At 36.4% G+C, this 16,174-nt stretch overlaps 8 protein-coding genes and 10 long non-coding RNA genes across 18 annotated transcripts; 8 read left to right on the top strand and 10 right to left on the bottom strand.

Annotated features, from left to right (window-relative positions):
* The first annotated feature begins 25 nt into the window (after window positions 1-25).
* On the top strand, window positions 26-2,896 carry fnp1 (folliculin complex subunit fnp1). Its single transcript, NM_001020088.3, has one exon. The coding sequence runs from the start codon at window positions 214-216 to the stop codon at window positions 2,740-2,742; it is 2,529 nt and encodes an 842-aa protein (NP_594659.1). The 5' UTR covers window positions 26-213; the 3' UTR covers window positions 2,743-2,896.
* Window positions 177-417, bottom strand: SPOM_SPNCRNA.4090. The gene has a single exon (NR_193451.1). It is a non-coding gene; the product is annotated as a non-coding RNA (long non-coding RNA).
* SPOM_SPNCRNA.4091 lies at window positions 1,682-2,529 on the bottom strand. The gene has a single exon (NR_193452.1). It is a non-coding gene; the product is annotated as a non-coding RNA (long non-coding RNA).
* On the bottom strand, window positions 2,695-4,275 carry SPOM_SPNCRNA.4092. Its single transcript, NR_193453.1, has one exon. It is a non-coding gene; the product is annotated as a non-coding RNA (long non-coding RNA).
* Window positions 3,189-5,408, top strand: SPOM_SPAC30C2.08 (uncharacterized protein). Its single transcript, NM_001020089.3, has 4 exons — window positions 3,189-3,441; window positions 3,573-4,308; window positions 4,365-4,461; window positions 4,513-5,408. Exons 1-4 carry the CDS (start codon window positions 3,279-3,281, stop codon window positions 4,888-4,890), a joined length of 1,374 nt encoding a protein of 457 aa, NP_594660.1. The 5' UTR covers window positions 3,189-3,278; the 3' UTR covers window positions 4,891-5,408.
* SPOM_SPNCRNA.1008 lies at window positions 4,949-6,813 on the bottom strand. The gene has a single exon (NR_149847.1). It is a non-coding gene; the product is annotated as a non-coding RNA (long non-coding RNA).
* Window positions 6,651-8,185, top strand: por1 (voltage-dependent anion channel protein). Its single transcript, NM_001356172.2, has 2 exons — window positions 6,651-6,722; window positions 6,799-8,185. Exon 2 carries the CDS (start codon window positions 6,977-6,979, stop codon window positions 7,823-7,825), a length of 849 nt encoding a protein of 282 aa, NP_001342966.1. The 5' UTR covers window positions 6,651-6,722; window positions 6,799-6,976; the 3' UTR covers window positions 7,826-8,185.
* On the bottom strand, window positions 6,904-7,594 carry SPOM_SPNCRNA.4093. Its single transcript, NR_193454.1, has one exon. It is a non-coding gene; the product is annotated as a non-coding RNA (long non-coding RNA).
* Window positions 8,186-8,291: 106 nt separating the features above from the next.
* On the bottom strand, window positions 8,292-8,838 carry SPOM_SPAC144.01 (uncharacterized protein). The gene is made up of 2 exons (NM_001020091.3): window positions 8,542-8,838; window positions 8,292-8,483 (listed from the first exon to the last, which is right to left on the bottom strand). Exons 1-2 carry the CDS (start codon window positions 8,779-8,781, stop codon window positions 8,385-8,387), a joined length of 339 nt encoding a protein of 112 aa, NP_594662.1. The 5' UTR covers window positions 8,782-8,838; the 3' UTR covers window positions 8,292-8,384.
* On the top strand, window positions 8,317-8,908 carry SPOM_SPNCRNA.1009. Its single transcript, NR_149848.1, has one exon. It is a non-coding gene; the product is annotated as a non-coding RNA (long non-coding RNA).
* Window positions 8,909-9,069: 161 nt separating this feature from the next.
* On the bottom strand, window positions 9,070-9,603 carry prl46 (Schizosaccharomyces specific protein; the record flags this gene model as incomplete). The annotated part of the gene is made up of 1 exon (NM_001431004.1): window positions 9,070-9,603. The coding sequence occupies one exon, from the start codon at window positions 9,601-9,603 to the stop codon at window positions 9,343-9,345; it is 261 nt and encodes an 86-aa protein (NP_001417952.1). The 3' UTR covers window positions 9,070-9,342.
* Window positions 9,604-10,767: 1,164 nt separating this feature from the next.
* iec1 (Ino80 complex subunit Iec1) lies at window positions 10,768-12,106 on the top strand. The gene has a single exon (NM_001020092.3). The coding sequence runs from the start codon at window positions 10,812-10,814 to the stop codon at window positions 11,559-11,561; it is 750 nt and encodes a 249-aa protein (NP_594663.1). The 5' UTR covers window positions 10,768-10,811; the 3' UTR covers window positions 11,562-12,106.
* Window positions 11,962-12,297, bottom strand: SPOM_SPNCRNA.1010. The gene has a single exon (NR_149850.1). It is a non-coding gene; the product is annotated as a non-coding RNA (long non-coding RNA).
* Window positions 12,232-12,973, bottom strand: SPOM_SPNCRNA.1011. Its single transcript, NR_149851.1, has one exon. It is a non-coding gene; the product is annotated as a non-coding RNA (long non-coding RNA).
* On the top strand, window positions 12,350-14,175 carry ade2 (adenylosuccinate synthetase Ade2). The gene is made up of 3 exons (NM_001020093.3): window positions 12,350-12,446; window positions 12,486-12,582; window positions 12,966-14,175. Exons 1-3 carry the CDS (start codon window positions 12,403-12,405, stop codon window positions 14,127-14,129), a joined length of 1,305 nt encoding a protein of 434 aa, NP_594664.1. The 5' UTR covers window positions 12,350-12,402; the 3' UTR covers window positions 14,130-14,175.
* Window positions 14,176-14,253: 78 nt separating this feature from the next.
* Window positions 14,254-16,075, bottom strand: spe1 (ornithine decarboxylase Spe1). The gene has a single exon (NM_001020094.3). The coding sequence runs from the start codon at window positions 15,735-15,737 to the stop codon at window positions 14,439-14,441; it is 1,299 nt and encodes a 432-aa protein (NP_594665.1). The 5' UTR covers window positions 15,738-16,075; the 3' UTR covers window positions 14,254-14,438.
* Window positions 14,884-15,201, top strand: SPOM_SPNCRNA.4094. The gene has a single exon (NR_193455.1). It is a non-coding gene; the product is annotated as a non-coding RNA (long non-coding RNA).
* Window positions 15,866-16,170, top strand: SPOM_SPNCRNA.4095. The gene has a single exon (NR_193456.1). It is a non-coding gene; the product is annotated as a non-coding RNA (long non-coding RNA).
* Window positions 16,171-16,174: the final 4 nt, after the last annotated feature.

Raw genomic sequence — 16,174 nt, forward strand, 5'->3', positions numbered from 1 at the left:
TACCGTTACTAGCTTCTGTCTACCTAACCAACGCCAGTGAGAAACTGCTGCTGGGGAATGTCAAACTAACGTAAGAGTGAAGTTTCAGTACATGCTACTGTTATTTCTAAGCATCCTTTTTTAATTTTGCAATTCAAAGCTTTGTTTTCTGTGTAGAAGCATAGCATAAAGACTGAACCTGTAGAAATTAGTTACCGCGTAATGCGTTCTTAGATGCTTCATTTTTTATTTCATTCAGGATCTTCATCAAATAGAAACTCATCGCCGAAAGAATCCTATGAGCTTCTTCATGGTTTGGACAAACAATATCAAAGTACTAAGGATGTAACGTTTCGTCTTGTCCTCGTTCAAGACATCGGAGACCGAAAAAAAACTGTTTTGTTTGACTCTAATCATGTGGATGGTCAGAAAGGAGATAGTGTGCTTAGGGACTCGGCAAATGCTCCACTTACTGATCTGATGTTTGGAGCAATTCCTATCTCCCATAAAGGAACTACCACAAAGTTGCATATTCTTCATCCCCCTAATCCTGCCACAAGGTCTTATATGCTTACTCAATTATTTCAAATCAACACACATGGTACAGTAGTCAATTCTAGTCACGAAACGATTGCATCTGCTACTTCATTATTTGAAAATAGTAGTTCGAACTTTTCTGAAGACCCTAATAAACCCAACTCAAGCGATGCCTTTGAATCGAATAAAGAAGACAGTCCATTATTAAAGTCTTTTAATGATAGCGCTATCCCTGAGAATGCAGCAAATTTATCTTCTTCTTCTAAAAACATGAAAGATTCTACTTTAAGCAGTCAAAAAGCTCGTTCGAATACAAGTTCTTCCTTTTTAACACCTTTGCATGAGCAACTGGAAAGTCGCTGTGCCTTACATACAGCTGCTAAGGATCCTTTTCGATCTAAAAATTCGCTCCGGTGTAACAGGGGGCATTCCCCTCTTTCCTCCCAACAAATTTTGCCTGCAATTTCAAACAATACCTCAGAAAAGCCTGATTCCAATAATTGTGGTTTTCTTCTTCCTTCAAACTCAACATCAATAAAGGATTTAAAAAACGTAAAGAAAGGAAACAGGTTAAATAGTCCTCCGTTTATTACTATTCCTCAATCCATCAAAAACACGAATTCTAATTTTCTGCTTTCTTCACCTTCACTTTTTAGCGATACTCGCACTCGTCCAGCTTCGTATGCTTTAGCTCTTATCATTACTGTACCTTATGAATATGACGAAATTGTTCATCCTGTCAGTACTTATTATACTATGCTATCAAATTTTACGCTTTCTTTGCAGAAAGAAATAGATGAACGAATTCGCAATCTTTTGTTTGTTTCACTTAGCAGTGGGGGGGATAACAAAAATGATACAGGAATTCCATTAATTCAGTCTTCATCCTCAAAAGTAGGTTTCGGACCATATGCTCTTAGCAAAGATTTGATTACAGCTAAGAGTTTCCACAAATGCATATTGTTACTGAAAACTGGGTTTTCGGCACCATTGATTAAGCCTTCAGTATTTAGTGGCAGCAAATGGGTGGAAAACATGCGATTGTTAACCGACTTGTGTAAATCTCCAGCCCAGAAGTGCTTGTTTAGCAATTTACTAACAGCTACTCGAAAATTCTGTTTGGAACGCCAAAAAGATGATGTTACTTTTAAAGTGTTATTACAGTCTAGCAAAGCACCAATAGCTCGACGTTTTTTATATCTACTAGCTCCATTAATGCGACCGTCAATTGCGCAATGTTCCGATACGCTTCTTAATCCTATTCAATTATATCCCAACTCTGGAATACTCTCATCATCTAGTCTTTCTACTTCATTTGGTTGTCCTTCTGTCTCTGGCTCTTTACGAGTACCTTCCTATGATATGAAGATAAATGATTCTTGCAAAGCTATAGATATTCATTCAGAGAAACCATCGTTTGCTGATTCTCCTAGGAAAACGTCATTACGAAATTATTTGAGTAGCAGCTGGCGATTAAAATTTATGCGTAGTAGTTACCAAAATAATGAGACGGATCCGCTTAATCCAACTTCTGGTTCTTTTTTAAGACAACCAATGCAGTATAGTTCACCCTCGGGTGTTTCGGAAAGTGCAGCGAGTAGTTTTTTGGATATAGAAAATATCGATGAATATTTGGAAAGCGCTGAGAATATGAAATATTTACCAAGGTCAACTGTAGGACCAGGAGGTATGCTCCATGTGGATCTTTTGGAAACGAATGCTAAACAGGAATCTGAGGCAACTACTTCCACCGTTCCTCCGTCTCCTTCGCAGGTGGGATTTTTGAAAGCCTTACATCCTTCTTTTGACTTGCAAGCTGCCCCCCCGAATTCATATGTATCGTTTTCTGATGATGATTTTATTTCCGCGACATTGTTATATATGCTAGAAGACGTTTCACGCAACAAATCCCAATTGCTTGCTGAGAAAAAGCATTTAAAGTCGCAGCTCATGGTTGCTAATCTTGATACGTATTCTCTCGATTGTTACGAAATACACGAGTTTCCTAGCGAGTGGGAAAATGATTATGCGCCTTTCTTGCTTAAAGAACATCACAAAGTCATTGGCGAAACTTACGTATCATCTTTTGACATTCAACAAGGCTGCTTCAATGTTATTAAAAGGCGTTTATCATCATATAAATGGGACAAATCTGATGACTCCTTCGTAAGCGAAGTTTTGAAAGGCGATTTGAAAGAAGTTTTGAGGGTGTGTTCTCATTGCTAACTTAGTATATGTAAACAAGAATTTTACACTATTCAATATATAAGTTGTCAGTAGAAATGAAATAATCCTAGAATTTTATAAATTTTGATTTGACAAATTTCATTTTTTTTCCTGCATTTAGTGGTTCCGGTTGAACATTGCTCAGTAATAAATTATGTGATCAAAAAGTGATTGTTATAAATTATGTTTAAATATAGCATTTATTTACTAAAAGGTTGAAAAATTATCTGTTAGTTATTTACCGTTGGGCAGAAAACTCTAAAACACATGGCATGCATCCTTCATTCAAAAGAAAGAAATGAACGTTAACAAACTAAATTTTATGGTTGTTTTTTGAAATTATTCAAAATTTTCTACGTTAATGACACCAGCTTTTCTATTTCGAGGTTTCTCGTTAACCATTTAAGTATTTCCATGTTTATCATACCGTGCAGTTATCCTTTTCCAACCACCCACCAACAAATATTGTATTTGAATATTGTCTGTATCATTCGTTTAAGTGTTTTCAATATTAGTTCAAAAGAAATACAGACTTAATGATGTCTTATGAGCCAGCTGAGCCTGTCCCCGTGGAAGAACAGCCAATCTTGGAGAAATTGATAGGCATCCGTCAACGCCTAGCTGTTTTGAAACGAGATCGTACGAGATTCATTGAGAAAAATGAGGTTTTTCATCTGAAAGATGAATTAGTGGAACAGAGTATGTAATTCGCTAATATTTGTGTCAAATTATGGATGCATATGGATGAATGAATGGTCATCTGTGGGATAAATATTTGGCTCAAAATTTTGAAATTTAAACAAATTTTTGCTAACTAAGTTTCATTATAGTGAATTTATTGGACTCTAGACGATCGACGAATAGCACTCGAACTATTGTTGATTCACAGTTAGAAGATTGTTTGCACCTATTATCTTTATTTTATCTAGCGATTGGACGTAACAACGACTTGCCTGCTTTTTTCGTACAATTGGGAACTGTTAGAAGGCTTTTAGAGTATAATTTAGAAGGTGCCTGCTATACGCAGAATGACCTTAAGCCTCTCAAAGAAAGGTTGGAACGAATTAGGGCTGCAATCGTTGAGGGATCTAAAAAAGAGGATGCTTCTCCAGTTGTTGTAAAATACCTGAATAACAAACTTGCTGTTTGTGATAGAAATTATAGTGAAGCCCAACATAACATTTCAAAGATTTCACCAGAGCTTATAGGTATTCAAACTCGTTTGGTTTCTATTCATCGTCAAATTGATGGTTTTGCCGTTCGTCCTACATCTGACCCTGGATTTATTGACCGGACAATGGAACAATTGAAGGAAATTGAAGAAATGAAGGATTCTAATGGGATGTTTTGTGACGCTGACCATGTTCCCTTACAAGGTCAAGAGCTGTGTAACGGTATACTTGAAGAATGCTTTAGTTTTCTTGAGGATGCCAAAACTAAGGAAGGTTTGTCTGATGAAATGAAATCAAGTCCTAAGTTACAACAAATTTACCACCGTCTCGACGAGTTGCTTAACAAACTAAAACATCTTACACTTACTCATCGCTGGACTTTACGTGAGACTGAGTACGTTTTTCTTTAGTTTTTTTTTATCGAAGAAACCTTTTGCTAACGGATTTTAGTCTTTACGTTTATCGTGCTTCTCTAGCGGAAATTGACTCAATGCGTATTGATGGTCAATTTTTGGACGAACAAGGCAATGCGCCTGCTGGCCAAAGGGTAAGGAGTTATGCAGAAGTTATATGAAATCTCAGCTAATTGATATGTTAGATTCTTTTATATTTACTACGCCGTTGTTATGCTTACATATACCAATTACTTTCTAGCAGTGAACCAGTGTCAGAAGAGCTTATGGCCGTACATAATCAACTTCGAACTGTTAAACGCTGCTTACTTGAAGTTCAGAGAAGCGGAGGTATTTGCTCGGAAAGAGATTTGTATCCCTACCAAATGAAGTTGGCCTCATTAGAGAATCTTAGGGTGAACGGAAAGTTTTTGGCTTCCGACCATTCCGTACCCGAAGGACAAGAGCTTGTGAACTCGCTTTTGACTCAGTGTCATCAATTAATCGAGGAACTTCGCGATGAAAAGCATCAACATGATATAGAGGAACGAGAAGGATCTGAGAACACGGATGGAAACTTATAAACGACTTTTCTTTCAGACACAACTGTATTGAGTTAATGCCTATAAAAGTCATAACCTTCCGTTAACTTTTATGAAGTATTAATAAATGTGCTGGGAGTGTTTCTGTGCGCATTATAACCTTCGGTTAAACTTAAATGAGTCAGATTTGAAAATTTCATTTATAAAATTTCATCTCTTTTTTTTTTCACCACCACACCTTAAATACTAGTCAGCTTCTTAAAACTATGACAGCGATTTTTTATGAATTTTCGAAGCCTCTTATTTGAATACCGGTTTGGTGCTTTGAATTGCAAGCAATGGCTGTTTGATTTTTTTCAAAAAGGGTTGAGGCTATTGGAACTGTGATTTGTCCGAGAATTCAAGCACTGTTGTCATTGTCGGTGAATTTTGAAGCGATACGCGATATTTATTTTTTTTCATTATTATACAATAAAAGGCTTAAGATACAAACTAATTTATGTGAAGACATAAAGAATAAAAGTATTATGAATCATTTTGAAAACTGGTTTGTTTTAAACACTCGCTGCGTATACTTGAACAATACGTGACAATAAGTAGTAATTTTCATAATACGACAAACCGTATTGAGACATGGAAGACATGGAAGTTCTCATTTAGTAAGTTGTATAAATCTCATTAAGATGTTTTACAGTAATTCTGCTTTGCATTTCATTCCCTTAGCATCAGGCAGAAAACGTTTGAGGTAATCTTCCTCTGAACATTTTTCGACCAACAAATAAGCAAAGGAATTGGTCCATAGTAATTTAAGCAAGCAAAAGTGAGTATTGAAAACGAGTCACTTTGCAGATGTAAAAATAAATTCAACTAATCCATGCGCGAAGCCAAACGCAATTAAGAAGCCTAGGAATTATAAAAAAGGGATACCATCATTCTGCAATTGAGACAAATAAAAATTCATTATTTAATTATCAAGATTCGTGATTAATATGTATGTGTGTGTGTGTGTGTGTGTGTTTTTTTTTTTTTTGGGGGGGGGGGATATACACTGGCTTTACATTCAGTAAAGGCTCAATTAATTCATAATCACAACAAGTTTGAGAAATTGAAAAGAGCTACCGCAAATAAGACATGTATAACAGCAAGCTGGATTAGAATTCTAATTAGTCGAACCATTGAAATTCTTTTGATTACTGAGGTTTTGAAACCATACATTTCTCTTAAACACCAAACATATGCAACCTTAGTGTCGCACTGCTTATACTAATTTTTAAGATTCTCAGTACGATTAGGTTCAGCGCTATATATTCTTATCAAGGTATCCTAAACGATTAAAAAGCATCACCATTGTAAATGATTAAAAGGAAATAAGGATCAATTATTGTAAGTAGCGGGTCTGTTTTCCTCGATTAGTCTGTGAAGACATTCGCTACAGAAAAAGAATGCACGTTAACAAAAGCACATGAGTTAAGTTCCTGTTATACAAATTTGAGAATATTGAAGCCAACTAGACTTTCCGCTACTGGATTTGCAACTTCAACTTTGCCGATTGTGAAAAAATAGTGACGAGCAGCGGACATCTAAAGCGTCGCCTGTCCCGCAATGCGTAGATGAAATCCAGTAGATGCGAGTAAAATAGAAAAGATGGTGACATCGTTACTTCAAGATACTGTGAAATAGCGTAAGGGTGTTGAAGGAAGACTTCATTCGGTTGCTTCGCCATACTAGGTAATACGTCGGAGTGCCTTGATGAAAGTGCAACTTTAATTGGTGAAAAGTGCCAAAGATGGGAATTGCGAACTCACCATTTACATCACACATTCATTCCGTTAACTTACCGTTTTCCTGCTTCTTGTTTGAGAAATTTGGAATTTGTAAGTGCTTAGAAATTTGCTGAATTGACTGTTCAGCAATATCTTTTCTTTAAACAACTGCTAACGTTTGTGCTAGTTTGATCGTTAGAAGATTCGCGAAAAGTCTATTGATTTTTCTATCCGTTTGAAAAAATACCCAATACCCGTACTTAGTTTACCAGCTTTTTGAAATTAGCTAGCTAATTATTTTACATTTATCTGCTTGTTCTTTTTCCTCGTGATCTCATTATACTATACTCGATTGATTAGCAACAATGGCTCCACCTGCTTATGCCGCTATTAACAAATTATGCAACGACTTATTGCAACGCGATTTCCCTGTCGGAGCTACCTTATTGAGCGTTCGCACTACCGCTCCCAACGGAGTCGTCTTCAATGTCTCTGGTAATCAGGACGCCAAGGGTGTTATCTCTGGTAAACTTGAAACCAGCTTCAACGACAAGGCCAATGGCTTGACCATCTCACAAGGATGGACTACTGCCAACGTCCTTGAATCCAAGGTTGGTTTAAGTGAGCAGTTCGCTCCAGGATTGCACCTTAACGTCAACACGACTTTTAGCCCTGCAACTGCCGCCAAGACTGCTATTCTCAATTTGGAGCATCAACATCCTTTAATACATACACATGCTTCTGTAAACGCGTTGGAGCGCAAGTTCCTTGGTGACTTTACTGTCGGCCACGAGGGATTCTTGGCTGGTGCTGAATTTGGTTATGATGTTCAAAAGGGCAATGTTTCTAACTATGCTGCTACTATCGGTTACTTGGCTAGTCCTCTTTCTGTTGCCCTTCAAGCTTCCAACAATCTCAGTGTATTCCGTGCTAGCTATTATCACCGTGTCAGCTCTGATGTAGAAGCTGGTGGTAATGTTACTTGGGATGCTGCTTCCACTGCTAATGCTATCACCTTGGAGCTTGCTTCCAAATACGCCCTTGACAAGGATACTTTTGTGAAGGGAAAGATCAATAGCGCTGGTGTTGCTACTTTGTCTTATTTCCAAACCGTCCGTCCTGGTGTTACCGTCGGCCTTGGTCTTCAACTCGACACTCAACGTTTAGGACAACCCGCTCACAAGGCTGGCCTTTCTCTTGCTTTTTCAGCCTAAACCAGCTTGTCTAGCCATGATCCCATCGTATGAGCTGTTTATTAATCCTACCTTCCTTTAAATATGATTGTAACGATTTCTCCTCTTTTTCAGAAGAGTGATGTTCTGTCTTGAATTGAGAACAGCCTGATGTCAATTGAAATGCTCGCTTTTTATGTTGATCACATTCCCATAGGTCTTGTATCAATGAATTATATTTCTTTTTTAATTTTAATTTAAACGTCATGTATATATTTGTGCAAGTTAAATATTTTTTTTTACACTTTAACACTGCTAGAGTATGGAGCAATAAACGATTGTTATGTTTGCTCAGTACGCTACGTTTTCAAGCAATCTTTATTCCTACAAATTCAAAATTAGACTTTACAAAATGCTTCTTCGTACTAAACCGTAGTCAGTTTAAGTAATTTAATGTAAAGAATTTTACAATATCAAAATACTCGTTCAGGTAAATTATAGAAGAAATAACACCTCAAATAATATATATTAATGCAATACTAAATCCAACCTTCTGAAACCCTTTTTTCTTACGGTGTATATGTCATGAGTTAATAACGTATTAGAGCTCAAGCATGTCTTCTTCGAAAACGCCGTAGTCATCGTCGTTCTTTTTCTTTTGCTTTCTCTTCCTCTTTTTCGTTTCTCTTTTTTGATTAATCTGTGTTATACTGATTAATACTACTAATAAATTTTCTAATTTCATAAATTCAACATACCATCTCATGTATCTTTTCTTCTGAAGGAGTGACCCTCATTGTTTTTTTAAGATATATAATGTTTTCATTTTTTTTCTTCTCTTTCAACCTTTGTTGCTGTTGAACAAGTTTTTTGGGTTCAAATGGCCTTTCCTTTTTGGCTAATCGTTTTCTGCGAAAGTAGCCATCCTCATTAGCATTTGGATTTTTTTGCGATTCAATGAGTTTCTGTAAGGCAGATTGGGCCTTAAGTTTCGACATAATGGCTTTTTAAGGGGGATATGCCGTAATTTGGAATTTTGGAAAAAATGTGTGTTTAAGGATAATTGACTAGTCAAGCAAAGCAAGGATGTGCAAGCTAAAAAAATGATATAAAAACTTTCAAAATATTTTTTGAGTTTTTACTTGTTTGAATAATTTAATTGAAAAGAGAAATTGTTTGAAGCTTTTGATAAAAAAAAGAGGAAATTTACATGTGATTATTGATACGTAGATTCGCATGGCAAACCCGAGTACAAAATTATAAATATAAAGAAACAACTAGGAATTATGATATAATATTAGTGAACTCTCATTTTTCGTATGGTTAGGGTTGAAATGTTTGTAGCACTTTTTGAAGTTGAAAGCAAGCCAGCAAAAGGCAGGGACAATTCAAGTGTAACTCTCGTTTTTAATTAAAGTGCATTTATTGGAAACGGACGCAATCATCTCTAAAACTTGAAAAATGAAATAGTTGTTTCTAAAACCTTGAAGTACTGACTTTTAATTGAGCAGCAATATTACCGATGCATTAAAATAGATCTTTTAAGTTAGTTGTCTGCTTCAACATTTAATAATGGTTTCACGTCTAATCGCACTGGCCAAGATTCGTTTTTGAAAATGGCGCTTCAGATATACTTCAAATCTGGCAGGAGTTTTTCTCAAGCTATACTTATTATAGCAAATTTCTGATAATATTTTCTTTTCTCTCCAAGAAAAGACAAGATGGAGCATTGCTTGCACAGCTTGGCAATCCCGTTCGTCCAATTCAGGATGGAGTTTTAAAGTCAATTTAAGGTATATTTTTGGCATGAAAGAACTCATTATAAACTTTTTTAAACAGTTCTAAACTCAAATGCGGGACCAATTGAGAAAAACCTGCTGAATGGAGTAGGGATTGTTTGTTTACATGGAAAATTCATTGCTTATATGCCTGAACTAAATGCATACAACGTGCATAAATAAATTCAAAAAATACAAACTTAAAAAAACTTAATATTCCTATTTATAGTACTATTAAAATGTATTGCTTAAAAAAAACAACATCTCGCGCCAACAAATCTCCTTTGACTGAAGGCGAAAGCGATTATACATAACTTTGTTAGACTTATCGCTATGCATTTCATGACTCAACGCGCTATTTTTGGAATCTTTTCACTTGATTAGTATTAATATTTGACCTAAACACTTGTTTCAGCCGATTTCATTACCAGGGAAAATAATTGCGATGTGTTGTTTTAATGGAGCAATGCTTACAATACGAAAGTCCTTTCCTTTACAATATTTTTGGATAATTATTATTTAATTCAGGTTTACTGTTTCCTTAATCGAATCTATTTAACCTGAGTTTATATTTGTTTACGTTTTTTAAGTGTTATTATTTAAATTCTCATAAAGAATACGAAGCTGAAGTAAAAAAGTTATAATAGAATAAATGAACGCTTTTTACCGAAAAGCATTCTAGCCTCTTTTATCAATATGCACTAAGTCATTACATATGTTCGTATCTATATTTTCGTAGGACAATCTTCAATTTAATTTATTAACAAGCGTTTTTGGTAGATTTACTGGATGTGAATATGTTCTTAAAGGTACGATGAACAGTTTACTTTCAGTTATTTTTTTTTTTATTTTTTTAAAATAAAAAGTCGAACCAATTCAGTTCAGCTTCAACTATTAATCAACAAATTTAAAATACGGACTTGCTATTATCTTAAAATATACTTTTTCAGTATACAAGTATTTTTCCAACATACCCTTATCTAAATAAAATTTCATATTATATATTACATTTTAATCATATTGAAGCAAACACATTTATACTTCCGTAACGCTTTTAACAATTTAATTTTCCGGATATTGATCGACTATACACGTTCTCCAGCAAAAATAACCCAGGTTAGATAAGACCTTGATTTTTATAAAGACGCTTAACGAACTGCGTTAATTTTATGAATACAGAGAAAAAAAGTACATGTTGGTGGCATTACATGCAGGACATTCACTTGTGAGTTGTTGAGGTTCTTAATATCATGTCTATATCCTCGGATACCTCAGGATCTGTTCCCGGATCTCCTATAGATTTAGAGCCAGAGTCAGAAACAATTTGTCATTGGCAAAGCTGCGAACAAGACTTACTTACCTTGGACAATTTGGTTCATCATATTCACAACGGTACGACTTCAAATCTTCGTTTAATATCTAACATTAACTCAATTTTAGATCACATTGGAAATAGGAGGCCCAAATACACGTGTGAATGGGATGATTGTCCTAGAAAAGGCATGGTGCAAACCTCCAGGTTTGCATTAGTTGCACATTTAAGATCTCATACCGGCGAGAAACCTTTTATTTGCTCAGTGCCAGAGTGTGATAGATCATTCACTAGGTCGGATGCACTTGCAAAGCACATGAGAACTGTTCATGAGGCAGATACACTACGGCCTTCGGACCCTATTCCTAAAGCTCATCCCATGCATCCTCAAAATGTCGCAAATGCAATGGTCCAAAGCGCCAGAGAAGCGAGAGCTCAGCAACAGATGCATGGTGTAGGAAATACAAATGAAGATGTTGAAAATTGGCTGGATGCAGCCTCTATGCCCAAAACATCTCATGACATGTATCGCTTACAGAAACGAAAGTTACAATGGGTGAAAGAAGAACGAACGATGTTGGCGAATCATTTGGAAGCTTTGGAACGAAAACTAATCGACGCAAGAAACAGAAAAGAAAAGATTTTGAATGAAATTGTTAAACAAGTGGATCCCAGCATCAGTCGTTAGACGTGATGCATCTTCAAATGCCTTACGTTATTTAATTTTCAACAGTACATTTCATGAAATTATTTTGCAAATCAACTTTTAATCTATTCTTTACTCGTTTATATAGTACGCTATAATAACTTGCTGACAGACGAAACCGTTTCGACAAGTGGATTTCTTATGATTTTCCGCAAATATCCTCTAACTCTCTTCTTCAAGATCAGCCATATTATGCTTTGGAATAGTTTATTTCAACATCTTGATATCGCTCTAGCAATGTATATTAGACCGTCTGCATTTATGCGGATAAAAAAAAGTGATCCGCTATGAATATAGGATTCGAGAGCTATATTTGCTATTTAACCTACCCATCATCAACTTACTATATCAACTGCCTTAGTGTGGTTGTATCATGAAGTATGTATGTGTAAGTTCGTCTTTTTTTATTTTTTTAAACATCGTTTCCCTCTTGCAGATTGATGTAGCGTTTCAATCATTGAGGACTTGTCTCTGAAGAAATAAACTTACTTATATTTTCTACTAAGCATTTTATATTCTATTTGACTATTGATTGCCAATAAGCCTTTACGAGCGCATAACCATTATTTACAAATAGCTTCAAAGTCAAACTTTGAAGTCAATAATAATTAAAGAAATATGATCATATATTCTGATCTTTGTAATGGTGTTGGTCATAAATTATACTGTTTAACCGCTAATTTTGCTATATCGTAACGTTAAGTGGAAAAATAACCTTGATCTTAGTGGTGATCAAGAATGACTACACAAGGCAGCGGCTAACCGTACTTACCGTTTTCAGCATCACCAAAACGGAGATCTAATAAAAACATAGAAGAAAAATATGGCTTCAGTGCGAGAAACTGGTGTAAATGTTTCCAATGATGGGTAAGAAAATTCTTTGAGAAGAATTTACTATTCACACAGAATAACCGTCGTCCTTGGCAGTCAATGGGGTGACGAAGGAAAGGGTAAACTTGTTGATATCCTTTGCGATAATGTTGATGTCTGTGCTCGCTGTCAGGTATGTTACAAAAGCTTTATATAGTGGTGAACCGAACGAGGTGATATTGTGTAAAATTTTTTTTCACTCTACTTTGACTCTTAAGTGCGGGAGCTCGCGGAATTACTGCCGATGAAAAATAACATTTTTAATAAAAAATTTAATTTTTTGTTTAAATGTTAATACAAATCTGCTAAATGACTTTTCCTACTTGGTACAGTCAAGAAAAGTATTTTAGAGCTCACTGGATAAGACGATCTGCATCAGTAACAAATAAATTTATACCAATTCTGAATGGTTTCTTCTTTTTGATTTAATTATGGAGGTTACCTTTATGATCTTGCCAGCTTTTTTGTTTGCCCTTGTATTGATTTTTCAAATATATAGCTAACTTTTATTTTTAGGGTGGTAACAATGCTGGTCATACCATTGTTGCTAATGGTGTCACTTACGATTTTCACATTCTTCCTTCAGGACTCGTAAATCCTAAATGCCAGAACTTGATTGGTTCTGGTGTTGTCGTCTATTTACCTGCTTTTTTTAGTGAGTTAGAGAAACTTGAGCAAAAGGGTTTGAAATGTAGAGATCGTATTTTCATTTCTGATCGCGCTCATCTAGTATTTGACTACCATCAACGTGCAGATGCTTTAAACGAGGCAGAGCTCGGAAAACAAAGCATCGGAACAACCGGAAAGGGTATTGGTCCTGCTTATTCCACCAAGGCTACTCGCAGCGGTATTCGTGTTCATCACTTGTATCATTGGGCTGAATTTGAAGCTCGTTACCGTAAGAACGTTGCTGACTTGCAGAAACGTTATGGTGCTTTCGAGTATGATGTTGAAGCTGAACTCATTCGTTATAAGGAATTGGCTCAAAGACTTAAGCCATTTGTCATTGATGCTGTTGCGTTCATGTATGAAGCTTTACAAAGCAAGAAACGTATCCTTGTCGAAGGTGCTAACGCTTTGATGCTTGATTTGGACTTTGGAACTTATCCATTCGTTACCAGCTCTAACACTACTGTTGGTGGTGTTTGCACTGGTTTGGGTGTTCCTCCTCAGCGCATTGCTAACTCCATCGGTGTAGTGAAAGCTTATACAACTCGTGTAGGCGCTGGTCCTTTCCCAACGGAACAGCTCAACGAAATTGGTGACCATCTTCAAAGTGTTGGAAGAGAAGTTGGTGTTACCACCGGTCGTAAACGCCGCTGCGGCTGGCTTGATTTGGTCGTTGTCAAATACTCTACTATGATCAATGGTTACACTTCTTTGAACCTTACCAAGCTTGACATTTTGGATGCCTTGGATGAGATCAAAGTTGCTGTTGCCTACATTATTAACGGTAAACGCATTGAAACTTTTCCTGCTGATCTTGATTCTCTTGAAGAAGCCGAGATTGTATACGAAACTTTCCCTGGTTGGAAAGTTCCTACAACAGGTATCACTCATTGGGATCAGATGCCTGAGAATGCCAAGAAATACATAGAGTTCATTGAAAAGTTTGTTGGTGTTCCCATCACTTTCATCGGTGTTGGTCCTGGTCGTGATGAGATGTTGGTTAAGGAGTAAGTTACGATTTACAACTAGATATCCTCACCATTCTTCACTACTTTCTTTATCTAAATTTTGTTTATTATACATCTTATTTTAGCTCTTTTCCATTTATTTTTATAGTGCTTTTCTTTTTTTCGAATAGATTCATAAAGCATATAACTTTTTGATTGTAATTTTATTTAAACGTAACAATAAAGCTTGAAAGGCGAACAATAGCACAGAAATAATTTTGATTTAAATCCAACCAGTATGGAATTAGTATATGTAGTAAGAGAAAAGAGATTATGCAATGTAGAATAAACTTACACCGATCTTTAAAATAATTTAATCAAGGATATCCGTATCAAGGTACACAATGCGACTGGTTTTAAAACCGTTAAAACAGCTAGCAGCTGCAACAGTGTAAGCTCCCGCATCTTCAAAATATATCCAGTCACCGACGTTGAGCTCATAAGGAAGATGGGCATCGTTAGCTATCACATCCAATGAATCGCAAGTAGGACCCCAAATAAAACAACGATGTTGGCCGGTGCCAACCAAATCATTGTACACAAACCGACTTCCACACTTTAGAACTCGAGCAACTGGATGTTGATGGTCAAACAAAATACAATTAAGGCTACCATAAACACCATCGTTTACGTAATACATCACCTTCTCTTCATCATCAAGCTTCCGTTTGGCAATTACATTGACAGCCAAAGTAAACGAAGAAGAGACGAAAAAGCGACCGGGCTCAGAAATAACACGGATGGAGGGATCAAAATAAGTATCCAAGGCAGAGCGAATAAGGTCTGCTACGCCATCAAAGCTGTCATTCATGAAACCACCACCAATGTCCAACAAGTCAAAATTAAATCCCCTTTCAAGTCCCTGATCAAATACCTGACGAGATCGTTGGATAGCATCCAAAAATGCTGAGGGATCATAGCTTCCTGACCCAACGTGAAAGCTAACACCGACGACATTTAACTCCAGGGACTTTGCGATGTCTAGCAGCTTACCAGTATCATCGAGAGAAGCACCAAACTTTAGACTGAGACGGCAAAGACTATTGGAATCATCGGTAGAAATACGAAGAAGAAGACGTGAGTTGGGATGATGTTGTTTCACCTTGTACAGCTCATCGGCATTATCAAAAGTCATCAGATTAATGCCTTTAGAAGCAGCATAGCGCACATAAGTTATGGCTTTACAAGGATTGGCGTATACAATTCGATCAGGGGATACACCTAAGCCAAGAATTTGTTCGAGTTCACCCTTAGAAGCACAGTCAAAACCAGTTCCAAATTTATTAAGCAATGCAAGTACCTTAGGATCAGGATTACATTTGACTGCATAAAATGGTTGAACACGAGGTAATTTAGCATGCCAACGAAGAAGTTGGCGATATACTCCGTTCAAATCAGCAACAAAAAATGCATCAGAGTCAGCGGGTTCACCACGGACAGCTGCACGCTCAATTTCCTCAATCGTGTTTTTAAACGCCTCACCAATCGCCTGGCGAGACGATCCAGGCGAAGACCATGTCACCACTGAGTCAATTGGTTTAACATGGCCAAGTAATTCCGTCGTACGCAACGACTCGCTGACGAGCATATTCTTTTCCATAATAGCAGGCATCGTGTAAGTAAGCTTTTTCTCTTCTAGAAATTCCGAGATCACTAAATTGAATCGTTGAATAATTTTTCTTCGGATACAAGCTAAACAAACGTTTTGTTTGTCAACTGCTCGCTTTACAATAATTTTACTATTTCAAATCAATCAATGATTTGAAATCTGCTGTTGATCAAAAAGTCCTTATTCGAGAGATTGTCTTAAATAGGAGACGTAGACGGAAATTTGCACTTTTATATACTTTTGGTGGTCGCGCAAAAAGAGCGTTTATCCTTCCAGATTCTTTTTCTTACCCACTTGTCACTGTTTTCTGCTAATTCCCAATCGTGTTGTTGGTTAAGGGTAAGTTCAATTTTGCAATGTGTGCGTACATAAAAAAATATTACACACTAGTAGAATTAACCTTAGTTTAGCGTTTGTCTTATTGACATAATAGTCTAACA

This window comes from Schizosaccharomyces pombe (genome assembly GCF_000002945.2).
Source record: "Schizosaccharomyces pombe strain 972h- genome assembly, chromosome: I".
NCBI lineage: Eukaryota > Fungi > Ascomycota > Schizosaccharomycetes > Schizosaccharomycetales > Schizosaccharomycetaceae > Schizosaccharomyces > Schizosaccharomyces pombe.